At 32.0% G+C, this 19263-nt stretch overlaps 1 protein-coding gene across 1 annotated transcript in view; it reads right to left on the reverse strand.

The window, feature by feature from the left end:
* Positions 1–2106: 2106 nt before the first annotated feature.
* Positions 2107–19263, reverse strand: part of LOC113365308 (fibulin-1-like) — a 29277-nt gene continuing 12120 nt past the window's right edge. Inside the window, exons 3-16 of the mRNA XM_026606892.1 lie at positions 19092–19232; positions 18672–18824; positions 18491–18603; positions 16937–17270; positions 14959–15087; positions 13085–13299; positions 11325–11547; positions 11070–11204; positions 10803–10960; positions 10492–10700; positions 5439–5578; positions 5134–5254; positions 3946–4176; positions 2107–2272 (exon numbers count right to left, since the gene is read on the reverse strand). Of these exons, the coding sequence (XP_026462677.1) occupies positions 2107–2272; positions 3946–4176; positions 5134–5254; positions 5439–5578; positions 10492–10700; positions 10803–10960; positions 11070–11204; positions 11325–11547; positions 13085–13299; positions 14959–15087; positions 16937–17270; positions 18491–18603; positions 18672–18824; positions 19092–19232 (2468 nt within the window). The remainder of the gene's footprint in view (positions 2273–3945; positions 4177–5133; positions 5255–5438; positions 5579–10491; positions 10701–10802; positions 10961–11069; positions 11205–11324; positions 11548–13084; positions 13300–14958; positions 15088–16936; positions 17271–18490; positions 18604–18671; positions 18825–19091; positions 19233–19263) is intronic.

A 19263-nucleotide genomic window follows, 5' to 3' on the forward strand; every position in this document is an offset into this window, starting at 1 on the left:
GGTATTGGAATAGCTGAATATTTTAACTTGCACTTGGCACTTTTTTTGGTACTATAAAACACTTTGCCATATTAAATTTCACTTAAATGTTCACTTAAACACAATTAATTCATTAGAATCAATTTTAGGTTATTCGTACGATTCGTACAGGGATCAAATGCTTGACAGCGCTTGACAGCCTCGCGTGTCCTGTCAACTTGCACGAAGCTGAACGATTTGTACTTGAAATTGGCACACGTGAGCCATCTGTTTTTAAAAATTGACACTACTCAAGACCAAAACAGTGCAACGCGCATTTGTTCGAAGATAACTCCCCATGTCAAAAATCGTACGCGTCGTGCATTATTTATGTTTATTTATCTATGGCGTTGTCAGTCAACGGGTGCATATACGAAATATTATAGAAACAACCTGACATTTGAATATTTCGTATTCAACGAATGTTCGTACTTTAATACATAAATGGTAAATTGGTTATAAATAAATAAAAATAATAGTGGATTCCGATGTGTTACAGTTACGCAGAAATTAAAAATTACTGCACTATTCATACTAAAATTATTAATGATTTTGTTGAATAGTACTTGTCAATTAATAGCAATGGTCTCCTGATGGCATGTTATCAAAAAAAAACTAGCTGTAAGTGGAATTCTGTCTTAAGGCAATTAAGGCATCGTGCCTTAGGCAAATTGCTGGAACTTCCCGTACCAAAATTATTATTTTTTTAAAAACGATTAACATTTTTGAAAAAAAAATTACTTTGAAAAAATAAGATTTTTGAGAAACTATAAATTGGCCAAAAAATTACTTTTTTTGAAAAAAAAATTTTTTTAAAAAAAATTTTTTTTTAAATTTTTTTTTTGTTTTTTTTTTTTTGAAAAAAAAAATTTTCTTTATTTTAACATATTGTGGAAGATCTGAACTTTTTTCAAAGCAATCGTACTGTTTTAACTGCATAGGGACAAAATATAAAGCGCGTAAGTGCCGCGTCGCTGTCTAACGCATAAGCATTGGTACGGAACCCATAGGAATTTAACAAAATGTATACTTATTGTTAAAATCTCTATAAAATATCTGATAATTTGATGTGCATATGTCTAATGATCATTTTTGACCGCCAAATGGCTCATTTTTTTACTTTTTCCTCCATATCTCCGAAACCGCTAGACCTACCTTCATGAAAATTTTATCGATTCTTCATCTTGTCAATACAAGTGAAACGTTTTTTGAATTATTCAAATCGGACGCTCCGTTCTCTTAAAAACTGAGTTACCGTTTTCGGCACTTTTTGCCCCGTATCTCGGAACGGCTAGACCTGCCTTCGCCAAAAACTAATCAGCACGTCTCCTTATCAATACGAATCGAATGTTTTTTGAATTATTCAAATCGGTTGATCCGTGTTCCCGAAATCGTCGACGAAAATTGTATCCGCACATACATACACACACATACATACATACACACACACATACACACACACATACACACACACATACACACACACACACACACACACACACACACACATACATCCATTTTTTGCTAAGGTATGCCAAAATGTTCAGAAACCTTTGAAACGTAAAGATATATAAAATTTTCATTTTAGATATTTTGTGATTACTATAACTTACCCTACGGGAAGTTAATATATATCAAATTGATTTATATTTATTTTATATTAAGTTTTTTAATAGTGGTATGATGGTGGTATGCATATTTCAGTATTATTTCTGATTTTTCTTGATAGATAAATTAAATTATCTATTCATTTTATATCGCAGATGAACATATAATAAATAATGTACATAAAATATGAAACGATAATTGTAATGTAATTATTTAATGGATTTTTAATTTCGATGAATTGTATGTTACTTTTTACAACATATATATGCGAAATTTTATAATTAACATATTTCCTATTTCTATATAAATATTAAAATTCATAATTAACATATTTTACACTCACAATATTATTAATATACATACATATACATATACATGTATATATATATATATATATATATATATATATATATATATATATATAAATTACACTTAAATAACCTAAGAGCTATTGGAATGTCCAAATAAAAATTAAACTAATTAAAATTCATACTGGCTGACATATATAAATAATCTAGATACTTTACTTCCTTGGTAGATTGCTTTGCTATAATACTTAATTGTAATCTCAAGTTCTATTTCTTGTGGGCCTATTACTGGTTCCACCAGCGATATGATAGCTACATTTGGTTCTAGCAGACGCAAACTGCAATTTAGAATAAAATTAAAAATCAGAATAATAATAATTGGCACATTTTATTCGAAGAAGTGAAAATCTGATGCAAGAAGGTGCTAGATAGATTAAAAGTTTTGATTTTTATGACAACATGCAGTTAATGCGCTGAAATCAAATAAAGCATTTTGACACACCAGCGTGATTTAAAATAAAAAAAAAAAACGATTTTTTATAAAATTTCGATCAAAAGTGAGCAGGAAAAAGCACTTGTTACATATATTGTATCTCATATTAATAGAAAAATATTTATATTTGAAAAAACTTCGTAAACATTTAATTATTGGTCGAACACATTCACAGAAAAAAGTTACATTACAGAAATTGAAAAGTCACGAGTGTTGATTAATCTATATCATAGTATTTTTGTAAGACTAAAAGTAGACACTAATAAAAATCATAAACCAGTCATATTCTTCAGTCTAAAAAATCCCAGGGACTGAAAATGTACCAACAGTTTTATGAAATTTACAGCTTCTTTTTTGAAATATTTCTGTAACTTTCTGTTTCTTTAGGTAACAATATTAGATTTTATACAATGGCTATTTTTTAATGTTTTTTTTTTAAAGTTGCACAAAAGGTTTCAATACAACTAGTATGAAAAAAGGATCAGCCAACTCGTTTCTTTGTAATTAAGAGTTATTTTTGCTAAATTTAAAAAATCAAATTTATATAGAAGTTGAAACAACTCTTCAATTGAGATCAGTTGAAATTCGAACATTTCACTTTGGCGGCTTTCAATCATTTCTTTGCGACTTGCGAAAAATAGTATTATGTAGAAAATGAATAATAAACATCTTTTAATGGTATCAAAGCATTAAATTATACTTACTATATTTGAATTATATTTTCTCGGTCTTAAAATTATGATAATGTAAAAATTGCATTTCATTTCAAGTGATTAATCCATAACCATTTTTTATAATTTTTTCAAACATACTCATAATGTCTGTAATTGTATAAATTAAATGAAATTGTTTAACACATTTCTTGTCATGCCTTTCAGGTTCTAAAACGTATTTTTTTTGTGTATACCTATAAAACGCAAAACGTGCAAATGCTTCTGCACAGATTCTAGTTAGAATCGCTTAAACTCGCGGCGAAATTCTAAACTTTGATGTATAATTCAACTACTCATCGTAGGCCTATAATATTTTAGTATGTTATTTCAGACTACAAAACCTGTCGTCATAGATAGTTTCACCAAGATCGTCAAAAAAAATTAACATTTAATTACGAACGAAGCTTTTAATTATGGCCGATCTTTACAAAAAAAAAACTAATCAAACAATTTCTAGCCAACATCTTTCAAGCAATTTTTGTAATCTATTCAAGATTGTGCGCTACAACGCTAACAAAAATTTTTACACTTTCTGCTAATTATAATAAAATGGCTTGGTCGTGCGCCGCACAAAATTAACCAACGTTAGTCCTCATCGAGTTAAGTCGAATGGCTTTTAAATTATTGAATTGAGAAAACATCGACGAAAGGTTAAAAATCGTTTTACATACACACACACATACTTTTTCCTAATTTTTCATCATTCTTGAACGTCGAGAAAATATAAATTAGCAAATCGGATTTTTCGCTAAAACATAAACCTCTCCTTCGGGAAGTTAATGAACATTTGTTATGCGGGTCTCACCTAAACGTATCCTTTGTAGCAGCTACGACGCCTTCTGGAGCGCTGACGTGCACAAGCTCGTACGTGATATCGTTAGACATTGTTCTTATTTCAAACAATTCAAAATGTCCCTTGTCTCGCGGTATCGGCAATCGGGACACAAAGTTGATGAAATTGTAAGAATATGTCCACGGCGCATTAATGCATTCATCGTCTCCGACGTGACAATAATCACTGGCCTTTTTGCAGGTGCTAAATTAAACAACAATCAAGTGAATATAATTCAAAAGACATTTTTTCTACAACTTCATTCGTTTTAACTCAAACTTCAAAGAAAAGGTTATATAATAGTAAAACCGTATCGCTGAATTTTCATTGTCTATGTATCTTTTAATCATTATAAGATGATTTGTTTACAAGCTTGATATGATATTATAACCCTTTCGCTACGAGTGTTTTCCGTAAAAGTGACACTGCTGTAGGAGCTAGCAGCCGCCCAAGTATTTGTTACACATAATATTTTAAGATTATCCGATCATTATCGATAAAAATGTATTCAAAATTTAAAAGTTACAGTTCTAAAGGTCTAAAAGCCTCAATAACGAAACAACCGGCTTGGACTATAGGCAAGTAAGACTCTTGAAATTTGATGAAAATTGGAAAATCTTAAGAATATCTTAAAAAAATCATATAGACACATATATCGTTTTGTTCGTAATATTATGCTGCATCTTTTCTCCGAACAAACTTTTTATGTAACCCTTACCGTTTGCGATTTGGATGTTTAAATGTAAAGTGCGGATAGGTTTGAGTAACTATTCATAAATTCGTATTTTATTTCATAAATTCGTATAGAAACTATATAAAAAGTATTATACATCGTTAGATTCGTCTCAAAATTCTGAATTTTTCTTCCATATATCGCAATTTCTTGAACGGTTTGTCCCATGGACGAGTCAGAATTCTCAATAATTTATCTCAGAATGATAAATTTAAGAAAAATTATATACACTGTGAGTCGTTCAAGGCGAAACTCGTACAGATAGATCGCCAAGCAAATGTCGTCTATAGGCGACGCTCGTAGCAATAGGGTTAATAAAATAGATTTACATTAATAATAATGTTGTGTCTTGATTCGTAATTATTTTATGGCACGTATACATATTGAATGTGTATTCAATAACAACATAGGTTGAATTAAGTCCATACTTTTTGCGGTCTTTGAGATAGTTAGGCGGACACTGAATATTGTAGCACTGGTACGAACCGCGCGTGTTAATGCAAAGACTGTTGGCGTCACATGGCTGCTCTAAGGTGCACTCGTCTATATCTAAAAGGTGCAGAAGTGCTTAATGTGAGTAACACATATTAAATAAAATAATTGAGAATAATAATAGTAACAATAATAATAAGATTAATATGAACAAAAGCGAAATATAAAATTCAAAACACAATGTAAAAGTGCTATGTGCAGACTATTCGGAAATGGATGAATGGATGAATAAATGGCAAACCTTGGCATGTCCTTCCATCTGGTCCTAATTTATACCCATTAGGACATTGGCATTCATATGATCCAGGAGTGTTTTTGCAAATACCTATGCATAAATAACGATCTTTGAATTCTTCACATTCATCTATATCCACGCAAGACCTGGAATTAAATATATTTGTTACTAATCTTACTACTTTAGGAGGTCATAAATTAACACTTTTTAGTAATAAATTTTCGTATAATATTGTTTTATTTTTTCCGGGTCCAACAGCAATCAAAACTATTCGTCTATAAGCTATTTGTTTGACTCAATGTAAGGCCATTTCATGAGAGGCAACCAGTGGTGTTGTCGAGCCGGAACGCGCCGAAACGTCTTTCCGGCAAATCATTTATGGGACGGAACGCGTTCCGGCAAGAAAAAATATAAAAAAATCGCTACATACAGAAAATGATTTAATAAGTAAATTTTATAAGTTATTATTCAATTAATTTTTATTAAATGTTATTATTGTAATAAACATACATATATGTGAACAAAATGGGTTTTGTAATAATTTTTGTTTCTTTCCTTTTCGAACTGAACCGGAAAAAACATGAAAACCGATTTTTGAACCGGTCTTTAAATTTTAGCGTTCCGGCAAAAAAATATTAGCACAACACCACTGGCTTTATTAAAGTCGTTTTTAATTTAGTTACAAATTGAGGTGTATGAACTGAAATATTAATTACAATACATAAGTGTATTTCAAATTTCGCATATGTTACTTTAAGACCGAAAAGTGTCTGATGTCCTAATATTTCGGATATAAGTTCGGATATAAGCTTGTTTCGGGCATAGCGGGCGTTTGTCGAATAAAATAAATAATTTAAGACATTCATGTAATGGAAATTGATTGTAACGAAAAAAAGCAATTCTATAAATACAAAAGCATAAGAACTGCAAAAAAATGTAATATTTTAATAATTGGATGAATTTTTTGCCATCTAAGGCAAAAATATAAGCCGTTCGATCGCTTGTAAATTTTTACAATCCAACATGGTAATTTGTTTTAATCATTGTTTTATTGACATTTATTTATTGGTAAATTAGTTGAAAATTTATAGCAAAAGAGTTACCCTGATATTTTAATAGACTTATTGTCTCAATTTCGGCCTACAATTTGAGATTTGTATGCATATTCATAGAAACTTTGATCTTTTAAAAATCTGATGAAGGTGCTGTGGAATTGATGCTCACTCAATTATTTTAACCTGGTAGTAGATTAAAAAATTGTACTCCTAGACTAGTAATTCCCAACGTGAGGCGCACGCCCCACAGAAAAATCCATTTTTAAATTCAAAAGGGGGAGGCAAATTAAAAAATTACACCACTTTAACCCACTTGCTTTGGGTGATTTGAATGTAATTTGTAAATACTGTTAAAAATTCGTTAAATATATTATGATCATTGTTTAGTTTAAGTGAGCACAGGATGCACATGTGCAAATCATATAATTTGTCCATATATTTCCATAGCTTAGGTAAATACGCATCCCTTTGTAGGTCTAATGCAAACTTTCACAATATTACGGATTATAGAAAAATTCCAAATTCTGTATGTATTAGTCTGTATATTTATAAATTGCCATCTCTTCCAGACAGCGGTATAATAATTTATATTATATTTTTAAATTTAAAATTTTTAGAATTCAGTAAGTTGCTAGACTAAGAACATCTTAAGAAAATCAGCTCGCACAAGTTACTCAAACATTTAATAAAATTTATAGTTCTATGTCTATTGTCGCACAGTGCACACAATCGTTTAAAAGTGCAGTAATTAATTTTCTATAAAGTGATAACGGCAAAGGCAGCAGTAAGGTGTAATCGACGCCTTAACGGATATTTTAGATATTTAATACCGAGATAAAAATTCTTATAGAAAAAATAATATTAATAAATTGAATCTTACATACATTCGCATTTCTTATACGCTAACACCTACATCATAGGTTCCTATTCGTGTATTTTTACAGCCTTACGTATGCCTATACGTTGCATTCTATACTACACGCCTTAAATCTATACCATACGCTATTAGTCTAAGAGCCAGTGAACTATTTGACTAACCTGTTTTCACAAAGCCAGAAATTTTTTTAATGATATTTTATTATCGGCCCATTAAGAAAGTACCATTCTGGCAGTCATTCCGCGGTTGCGTCATCATCCCTTCAATTTGTGAAAATGTAAAAAAAACTGTTTTTATAACTTGCTCGCACAAGGCTCAAATTTTGAGGGTGTCTTCTTTTAACTGTTCAGAAAGCATATGTAAAAAGCCAGCCCATTCTGACGGTTGCAAGGGTCTGCCAGACGAGTACATAATAGTCACGACGCGCAAGGGTGTGGGCGCATTGCCATACATAATTGACTAATACCCTTGTATTTGAATAATTAATACGCCATTTTAAAGGTCATTTTGAAAACATCCGTTATACCAAACTTCAACTTTGTATCTCACCTTATGGCCGAGATATCATTGAAAATATGCCAAAGTGGCCCCTTTTTCAAACTCAATTTTTGGCGTAACCATAAAAGATATCGAAAAAAAAATTACGTGATTCTACTCATATTGGATTAAACCACAAAATGTATAGTAATATATGCTAAATAATCCTTTATTATTAGCTAAAAAGGATAAAATAATTTTTCAATTAATGTTTTCGGATAGTGCGTTTTGTTTAATTACTTTATTATTAGCGTTATTTAAAATCTTATTGTTTTCTCTTTTAGTACTGCAAATATGGTTTAAATCAAATTTGTGGAACACATTGAAAAATTGAAGAAACCAGAACCAGTACACCCGCGCGTAACGCTAATAGTAGCCCGCATAGAATTCGTTCGGTCGGATAAGCGATGCGTTACGCGCGGGTGTACTGGTTCTGGTTTCTTCAATTTTTCAAAGTGTTCCACAAATTTGATTTAAACCATATTTGCAGTACTAAAAGAGAAAACAATAAGCTTTTAAATAACGCTAATAATAAAGTAATTGAACAAAACGCACTATCCGAAAACATTAAATGAAAAATTATTTTATCCTTTTTAGCTAATAATAAAGGATTATTTAGCATATATCACTATACATTATGTGGTTTAAGCCAATATGAGTAGAATCACGTAATTTTTTTTTTTGATATCTTTTATGGTTACGCCAAAAATTGAGTTTGAAAAAGGGGCCACTTTGGCATATTTTCAATGATATCTCGGCCATAAGGTGAGATACAAAGTTGAAGTTTGGTATAACGGATGTTTTCAAAATGACCTTTAAAATGGCGTATAAATTATTCAAATACAAGGGTATTAGTCAATTATGTATGGCATTGCGCCCACACCCTTGCGCGTCATGACTATTATGTACTCTTCTGGCAGACCCTTGCAACCGTCAGAATGGGCTGGCTTTTTACATATGCTTTCTGAACAGTTAAAAGAAGACACCCTCAAAATTTGAGCCTTGTGCGAGCAAGTTATAAAAATTTTTTTTTTTACATTTTCACAAATTGAAGGGATGATGACGCAACCGCGGAATGACTGCCAGAATGGTATTTTCTTAATGGGCCGATAATAAATTATCATTAAAAAAATTTCTGGCTTTGTGAAAACAGGTTAGTCAAATAGTTCACTGGCTCTTCTACTATATATTTCATCATATACTCTCAATCCCTACATTATATAACCTATCTACTATATATCCTATTACCTACAATTTTTCTTACACGCTATTTGTACCCTTACCGGGAATCGAACCCGGGTCCGCCGCGTGACACGCTACGACCTTAACCACTACACCACCGTATCGCTACAATCAACCGTCTTATTCCGCGTGTCGTCGCGCCACCTTAGTATTAATTATCTAATTAATTAGAAAAAGACCCGCGGTAACAACAGTGCGTCGCATATTATATTATTGGTGGGGGTACCCGATAGGGTAGTGGTTAAGTTACGCGACTGCCACGCGGAGGTCCCGGGTTCAATTCCCGGTATAGACAATAGATAGGTAGAGGTAATAAAAAAAATACATAGGGCGTAAGGAAAACCTATATAATATAGGTGAATATATAAATAAGACAGTAGTATGTAGGTATATAATAATAAATGACGGTATAGGTATCTCACGGTATGATAGATAATAGATATCTATCTATGATATACAATAATATAGTATAGTATGATAGGTAATAGGTTATCGATCATATTAGGTTAAGTCTTATAAAGTATTGTAATAAATCTTGAGTACTATTAATCATAATATATACCTGTAGGTATTAATGAGTACAAATAATGCCAAAATAAATATAATTAATGTCATTGAAGAATATAAATTATGTACTCAATGATTCCCTCATACTTGTACAATTTAATGTATAGACTATCTGTATATAATAGAGTTAATTATATAAGAAGTCAATATATTAGATTTGTGAGTTCTTATCGAAATATATCAAATTTTATGAACCGGATTTCAAATTTTAGCGTTCCGGCAAAAAAAATATTAGCACAACACCATTGGAGGAAACCCATCGGTTAACCATTTTCCTATGTATGGCAAATATATTAGCTGTACTGTCTAATGGTAATGAGTATATGTTGCAGCAATGACGACCAAAGGCGATATACTTTAGATTATACTTTAAATTGAAATGTATAACCTCAAGTAGAAATTTGACAACATGCTGTCCGATCTTCATCGAACTCGAGACTAGTTTGCATCAGGCCACGCTCGTACCGATTAAGCCACCGCTGGGCCCTTCATAAAATAAATATTAAAATCGGTCCGAATAAAAATAAATTCTAAAGTCAAACATCATAGAAAATATAACAAACTTCAGTATGTATTGAAATATGTAATAATCTAAGTTACCCAAGTTTCGCTATTCGAGCGAATACAGCATGTCCTAATGAGCCAGTTAACAAAGCTTCCTTCATGTACTTAATTTTGAACATGTACGTTCTCAAATGTATTTAAATAAAAATGTTGTCATTTTTAAAACGTACATTAACGAAAATCTGCTAATTACTTTGTAATTTTCTTTTATATTCACCTGTTGTTAGTGTGTAATTTGAAACCAGCTTGACAGGAACACCGATATCCACCCCAAAGATTGTGACATCTATGTTGACAAAGTCCAGGCGTTTCTTGACATTCGTCGATATCTACGCACCGCTGACCATCCTCCCGAGACCTATAGCCGGCCTTACAATCGCAGCGGTAGGAACCGATCGTGTTCCGACATACTGCTTTGTGACATATCTAAATACGAAAATGATGGTTTAATTATTTTGATCAAAACACAAGCAATACCCCTATACTGCCAATTATTTCTACAAAATATTGGCTTTAATCATAACTTACCCGTGAACCATATTTCTCACATTCATTAATGTCTTCACATTTTTTATCCTTAGTCATATAATGCCCGGGAGGACAGTGACAAACATATGAACCTGCTCTATTTTTACACAGCTGCCCTGCAGTGCACTCGTGTAAACCCTCTGAACACTCATCAATATCTGTGTAAAAATATTTAAACTTAAAAGCTACAGCTATAGTGCTTGTGTTTTTTTTTTTGCGATGAGTTTTTGTGGCGTAATTATGCAATATGTACTTTAAAATTAATACCTTGGCATTGGTTATCCTCATTTAGTTTGAAACCATGACGGCATTTAATATTGTTGACGCAATTATAGGAGCCCATAGTGTTGACGCAATGTTGAATTCGAGAACACACATTTTTCCTCTCACATTCGTTTATATCTATTAAAATATAAAATGCAAAACATATTTAATAAAAATGATAATAGTAATTCATTTTTGCAAATGCGTATAAGTCAAATTATGTTACGGTTGCTTTTGGTAGTAATTAAGAAGTCTTACCGACACAAATATCGCGAGATCTTTCATAGCCTGCCGGACATCGAGGTCTTTGTGGAGGCACGTACTGTGGAACGTAAGAAGGAGCCGCCGTTTGTTGCTGATAAGACGCCTGTGGCTGCGGCATATCGTTAGCCGCCTTCAACGTTGCTGGATTACGAACCGGAGCAGGTGGCCGCAATGTCGGAGGAACAGTCGGCCTTTTACGCTCACATCGATAGGAACCCTATAGAATAAACATAAATATATTTTAACAGCATTATCTATACATTAGAATAAGGCTGGATATAGAAAGAAGCCCGATGTATGTGTGCCACACGAAAACCTACTAGACCGAATTACTCCCTGCGAATAGCGAGAAAATCGCTCCATTTTTGAAGCGGTTGGTGACTGGTGAAGGAAAATAGACCACTTACAATAATGTAAGGCAAAAACTGTTGTCATCGAATCGCTGTGAGTCAGCGGAAACGGTGGCCAAGCCAAGATTGGGAATTGGTGGGATCGACAGGGAATTATCTACTGTGAGCTGCTCTTCTATGGCAAAACTCTAAACTGGAACTGAATTAACTGGAAAGAAGCGGCCAATAGGAGAGAAATTGTGTTTCGCCAGGCCACAAACATCGATAATTACTTGCCAGAAGCTCCGGAAATTTGTTCAGGAGGTTCTTATGCACCCATCTTATAGTCATGGCACCAAGCAATTACTATCTGTTTCTGTCTACGGCAAACAGTTGTGCTGTTGAAAAAATTGCTTCAAGGGACGAAGGTTCCCATGAGAGAGGAATAATGATATTTGCCTATCTTTTTAAATTTGGCAACAAATTATCGAACAAAACGGCGCATAATTGATCTAAATCGGATCATTCTATGGTAATTGAAATCTTGAATTTCATGCAAAAATAATGGATTATATATATATATATATATATATATATATATATATATATATTATGTATACATACATATACAGGGCGTCCCAGAACTCAACGTCAAGCCAAAACGGAGTAATAGTATTGATCATAACTATCTTGAAAAAAAATAAAACTAGCTGTAAGTGGAATTCTGTCTTAAGGCAATTAAGGCATCGTGCCTTGAGGCAAATTGCTGGAACTTCCAGTACCGTAACGAGATGATCGAGGAATATTAAATGTTTTAAGATAGATTATTATAAATATTGTAACATTGTCTAATATTTATAAAAATTACATAAACTGAATTGGAAAGTTGAAATTATTTGTTTAAGATATATTAGAACAGAATTAAAATAGAAATCTGAATTATTTTCGATATACAAAAAAAAAATAAATAAAAAAAAAATTTTGAAAAAAAAAAATTTTGAAAAAATTTTTTTTGAAATTTTTGTTTAAGGTATATTAGAACAGAATTAAAATAGAAATCTGAATTATTTTCGATATACAAAAAAAAAAATTAAAAAAAAAAATTGAAAAAAAAAATTTTTGGAAAAAAAATTTTGGAACAAGCTTAAAACAAGCAGAAAGTTCTTTGAATCATTCAAATCGGACGCTTAGTTCCCTCAAAAACTACCATTTTTTGCACATTTAGCTCTGTATCTCCGAAACCGCTGGACCTACCTTTCCCATAAACTAATCACCACTTCTCCCTATCGATAGAAATCGAATGTTTTTTGAACCATTCAAATCGGTTGATCCGTGCGCCCGAAAACGTGGACGAAAAATTGTATCCATACACACATACACACACACACATCCATTTTTTCGTCAAAAAATGAGAAAAAAACTTACCTGAATGTTTCTGCATCGGTACTGTGGTCCCAGCCTGTGACAATCATGCAGTCCGAGTGCGCATTCATCGTCATCTTCGCAGCCTCCGGTAGCCGCGTTGAGCGTGTAACCGGTGCCGCAGTTGATGTATCGGATGCACTGATAAGAACCGATTGTGTTATCACAGCGCTGAGACTCGAGGCAGGCGTGCCGTCTAGTTAGGCATTCATTGATATCTGATAGAAACAATATTAGTAGTAATAGCATTTTAACATAATGTTCTTACGAACCAGCAGGGAGTAATAAAATCGAGACTTAAAAAATATACATCAACGATTCTGGTGACGAAAATTGTCTTCAGAATATTTTCGAACATTTAAAGAGGAATAATTATTTTATTATGGAGATTTTTAGATCATATGAGAATATAGTAAACAAATTTATTGAAGCGCCCAAGCGTCTGAACAGGCAAACATGCCACGATACGCTAAATAATATCTTAGTCATACCATATTTCAAGAAGCTGGCAATGGCCAATTATCCTTCTCACTCTATTGTATATTTGTTTGAAATGTTAGCTTATTATATTTGTATAGATGGTTATAATAAATATAAAAAAACATTGGAGCAAAGAAATTGATATTTCGTTTCATAAAACATAAAAAAAAATTTCGATATGGACGTTTTAGTAAACTATACAAATTTCCACTATAATATTGTAGTAATTTTTTCAATCAGAAAAGACACTCCGCTTGTGTTACATCCGACAATTATATTTAAATAAAAATTTAACTAAAATTGATAAATTTCATTCAAGAACATGAATTGTCATAGATTCTATTGATTCATAGATTCTAATGATTTAGTGTTTATTTTTATTTTTTTTTTGGATTTATTTAAATTTATTTGGCTCTAGCGATTTAATCACTTTCCCATTTATCAATGTGAAGTAATGGTTATCACATAGTATAAACGTTTTATTTAATTTTAAGACGTTTAAGTGCAATTTTAAATGTTCAACCGGAAATATTACCTTGAAAAGTCTGAAAACAAAACACACAACTTAAATCCCGGTACAATTACTAATGAAAAATTATGGTATAAAATTTTAAAGGTGCTCAATGGTTTTAGAGAATTGTGATTTTTTTCAGATACACAAAAAACGTTTGTGCACAAAACCAACTATTATTATTAAAAGCAATAATTTCCTGGGCTCATAATAATAAAGACATGCGATCACTCAAGGACCACTTTAACCTTGGGCCCAATTTATGTTTTACATAAAAAAGGGAAACAGAAAATCAGTAATTATAGTCCTACATATGCAAATAAAAATAAAAAATTCTGCTCAAACTATTTTTTTGGTATTAATGGATTATGTGACTTTCAAGACACGGAGACCTATTATGTTTGCACGTCTGTGTATTATTGTGATTCAGAATTAAGATTGATGCGTCATCTCACTAAAAAGTCATTATTATTTGGTAAAATGTCGTGAAATTAAAATATGGCCTGAAAGTTACGCGAGTCCATACTAACTTTATTTTTTATTTCCACTCGAAACATATTATTGAATAATAGCTACAAGGGCACAATACAAATAATGTAGGATATTGAAAAGAGAATTAAGTTTGGAGAGCAAAAAAATATTATTTTTCCCATACTCTTTTATGATATCTTTATTGTCCCGAAGCAAAGTAATGCAATTTACTCCATTGAAAAGTAGTGATTTATGTGGTCGCAATTTATCTTATGTTCGCTGACATAGTGGCGCAGCATGAAATTTGTTAACAGATACCGACAGGAATCGATGAATATTCTTCAGAGTATATATAATCATTGTATTGTTATGTCTTCAATAATATAACGTATAATTTCAAATGTCTTTAACTTACCAACACAGCCTTGTGTTACGTGATCGAGCGTGTAACCAGTTTTGCACTGACAGGCGTAGGAGCCTGGCAAATTGATACAGTCCTGTGTACTATCGCATGTGTGCTTGCGCTCACTGCACTCGTTGATGTCTGAATTAACAAAATGTATATCATGTTCTCATTACATTGAAAATAAAGCATCAAAATAAACTAGATAATTCAATGAATGGTTCCGTTATCATCACTTTTTTTCTTTCCTCTTATCACCTATCTCGTTTGACGCATATATGGGCGCTCCCTTTAACCAAAAACCGACTTACGTGTTGTGTGTGAAGTCCGTAAGCCGTTCCGCTTAGAAAGTTTTTCCTTAGTTTTTGCTAGATGCCTGTGACAGACGAACGGCCGAACAAATTTTGTGCAACATTTGTGTTTCGTTCGGACCCTTCGGGTACCGGTACGGATACGGGTACGGAACCCTAAATATAAATAAGTAAAATAAGAGAAAACAATTAAACTTAAACCCGCGTTAACCAGGCCGAATATAAGACACCGCAAGATAAGATTGCCTACAGATGGAATAGTATGCAAAGTAGAGTTGGGTCTATCATATCCGAAGCCGAATCAGGTAGGATACGACTCTGTTTCAGAGAGGAGTTATATCCGCTTAACAACTCCGACGACTCCGACTACGAGTTTTCTTTGGAGTATCCCGTGAGGTGTTTTTTTTAAATGTCTTATTAAATTTTCAGTGTTTAAAAAAAACAATAATTGCATTTTGCTTTACCGTCTTTTAAGGAAAAAGTGATTCCAGTACTGATTACCATCTCATTGCCATTTCTTTGATGATGCACTTGCACTCACTTACAGATTTTGCAATACGGAGAGTATACACAATTACGGAAATCGGAAAATTTGAGAACCAAATTCAATTTTACAATTATGTATTTGATTATTTTTATATGAAAATAATGTTGTCAACTTTAGGTATGTAATAAAAACAAAATTCTTGCAATAAAACATTTTTCTCCAAATAATAATACTTCACATTTCCCTTCTACTATTTCCATTCCGAGGATCGGACATTTCAATTAGCATATTATTACTTTTACACAGTTATATAATTATAATACTATAATATACTGAATTTTTTCGTGTTTATATATCATTAAAAAGTAACTGAATAGAAAAAATCTCTGATAAATTTGCAAACTAAAGTTATAGTTATTTCGGGCCATGAAAAACACAGATCAAATGCATTTGTATAATTTTCTTAATGTATATTCCTAATTGCGGTCATTCACGGATAATGATTATCGTAGTTATGAATATAACCCGTATTATTGAATAAATGATGTATTTGAGATGTCAATACTTGAAAAAAAAAAGATTTTTCTATATTTTTGCAGTTATACTTTCGTCTTTTATGAAAAATACAAAATTTGTTATTATGGGTCATTTTATACCTAGGAAATCATAAAATTGCCAGTGACAAGAGAAAGCGACGGCTTTTTTCGACGCGAATCTTTCTTTGTATTGGTGAAAAAACCATAAACGAACGTCTGTACTTGTTAATGGATCAGGACCTAGTTTAGGGAAGTCGGATATGACAAAATATCGGATATAACTCCGCTCGGATTGACTCTAGGAAAGGAGTTATATCCTTGGATATTACTCACTCCAGAGTTACCCAACTCTAATACAAAGAATAAAAATTAATTATCAACAACGAGAATACAGCTTCTTTTAATAATTTTATTTTCAAGCATTATTAGCACAAATCTACGGAGCGCCCATTGTACCATAATTTTATATACAGAAGAAGATATGCGTTTCTACGAAAAGCATTAGTTTTAAAATCTATTTTAATGATTATGCCAAGTTTATGATTTAAAAATAATTCGTTAAGTATTAAACCTGCCGCAACTTACTAATAACAATAATAAGCGCTAGTACAATATACACATTTAGTAATAAAATAATAAATATAATTAGAGCTTACCTAGACAGGCATTACTTAACGGATGCTTTCTGTAGCCCGCTTTACACGTAATTCCGACGCTTTTCGGGGTTGTTGTGCTGGTCGTGCTAGTAACCGCCGTCGGAACGTACATCGGGGCCGTCTGCTGAGTGCTCGGCGTGGGAGCGCTGTTCGGCTGGGTTGACTTCTCAGAGGTAGCTTCAACAGTTTGGTTCGACTGAGTGAACATCGACGGTTGGGTAGATGATAGTTCTTCGGTTGCAACAGTTGAAACTTTGATAGGAGAGATAAAATCTTGCGTCGAATCGTAATGATGCGGAATCTCGTTTTCAGGTATTCGAGCTGAAAGGGATTCCTGTAACGGAAGAAGTAATTTAAATCAGGTATGATTCACCTATACTAACGACTGTACTACTGCCCCGAAATTACAATTTGAATAGAAAATCTTGAACAGTTAAGCATAGAATCCATTTGGAATCATATAGGGATTCATTATTCTGGTTGGATATATCCATTTGGTTTTATATAGGTATTCAGATTTATATAGATGATTTAGTAATAAGAATATTGTATATGATAGATTTCTATTATACGATAGGGCAAAGCACAAAGGTCCAATTTGACTTTGAGCAATTATATTGTGGAAACCAAAACAATTATATCATAACAAACAACACGTATTAAACAAACAACACTATCTGACTATGTTCAGTAAAAGTCCTAGCTAATTATTTCATCATTCTATAAATGTGTTTTTTCATGTTTTTCAAAATGTAACTTGGTTATTTTTACCCCATAGGCGGGGAAAATTGGGATGCCCAAAGGGCAAACAAGTCTCTTTCCAATTTTAAAGAGATTTTACCAAATAATAGCTACAATATTAAACTAATGCAAAATATAAATTTCGTGGGTGCATTTAACACTATAATTAACATTGACTTGGTATTTCATCATCAGAATTGAAATAACTATTTATTCATTTTTTTTCTTGTAAAATTGCTTATTTTAACTTAATTTACTTTTTTATTTGCTTTTTTTTATTTTTTACACCTTTGCCAGGGTGAACGTTTAGTTGCCACCTTTTACCATGCCCAGATGTAAGCTTTTGTAAAGGTTATATAAGAAGCACTGTTAAATCTGACTAAAAATTAACAATACATGTTATAAAACAATTAAATAACGTATACTTGAAAATTATATTAGGCTCAAGAAAACTAAGCAACAGTGCTCACAATCAAAACAAATAACAACGCAAAAAATACTTTTGTTATGAATTTTAAAACATTATCGTTTTTCTCCCAATAGCAAAGTCGCAAGAATCAAGGTGGTGTCTGGTTATACATTTTTTCCCTCTATTTTCAAATATTATTAAACAATTCTTAACTTTACTGATGGTTTTTGAGATATCGGTGGTAGACCTTTTTACCCGCGGATCTTTAAGCCCCACTCTACCCTATACAATATTCTTATTCCTAAATTTTAGTGCATTGTAAAGCATCACGCTAATTAAATTACAGCCAAGCTATATTTTTAATCTAATTAAATCTATCAACCATTTATTTTAATTTAATTCACCTGTTGAGGTCCTTGATATGTGACACAGCGATATTGTCCAGGTTCATTGATGCATATTTCATTGTCAGCGCAGATTCCGGCATCATTAATTTCGACCAAACATTCATTAATATCTTGAAAATGAATAATTATTATTTAGTATCTCTAAACAAAGTGTTCACCCCACACAAACGATACATACCTTCACAAGTGCCTAATTCGGAGTTGATCTTAAATCCTGCAGGACAACTATTTTTTGATGCTTTGTTTTGGCATTTAAAACTACCCAGCGTATTTAGACAAAATTGAGATTGTCTATTGCAATCATCTATATTTTCTGCACATTCATCGACATCTATAAAACATGTGCACTTAGGGAATGTTTCAAAATATTTATTTTTGATACTAGTACTGATGAATATGATGAATCGTATGATAATAATATTTACTAAATTTATCTATTTTAATAATTAAGAATCTAAATCAAAACTAAAATATTTAAACGAATTAAATTTTAATCTCATTTTCATTAATATATATCAGATTGAAAAATAACTAATTTTTATTTAAGAAGCTATAAGTGTGAGTTATATGCCAAAATAGATAAAGATTATTTATTTACCTATACATGTGAGGTGAATTTCATTATATTTGTATCCCTTTGGGCAAAGAGCTGTAGGCCCTTCTTCAACACACGTATACGATCCAATAGTATTGTGACAATTTGCACATTTCACAATCTTCAAACGACATTCGTCGATATCTATACCAGATCAAATTTTAAAATAAAATTA

Source organism: Ctenocephalides felis, unplaced genomic scaffold (assembly GCF_003426905.1).
Source record: "Ctenocephalides felis isolate EL2017-DRISC unplaced genomic scaffold, ASM342690v1 CF-g0.4_SCAFFOLD_00877, whole genome shotgun sequence".
Taxonomy (NCBI): Eukaryota; Metazoa; Arthropoda; class Insecta; order Siphonaptera; family Pulicidae; genus Ctenocephalides; species Ctenocephalides felis.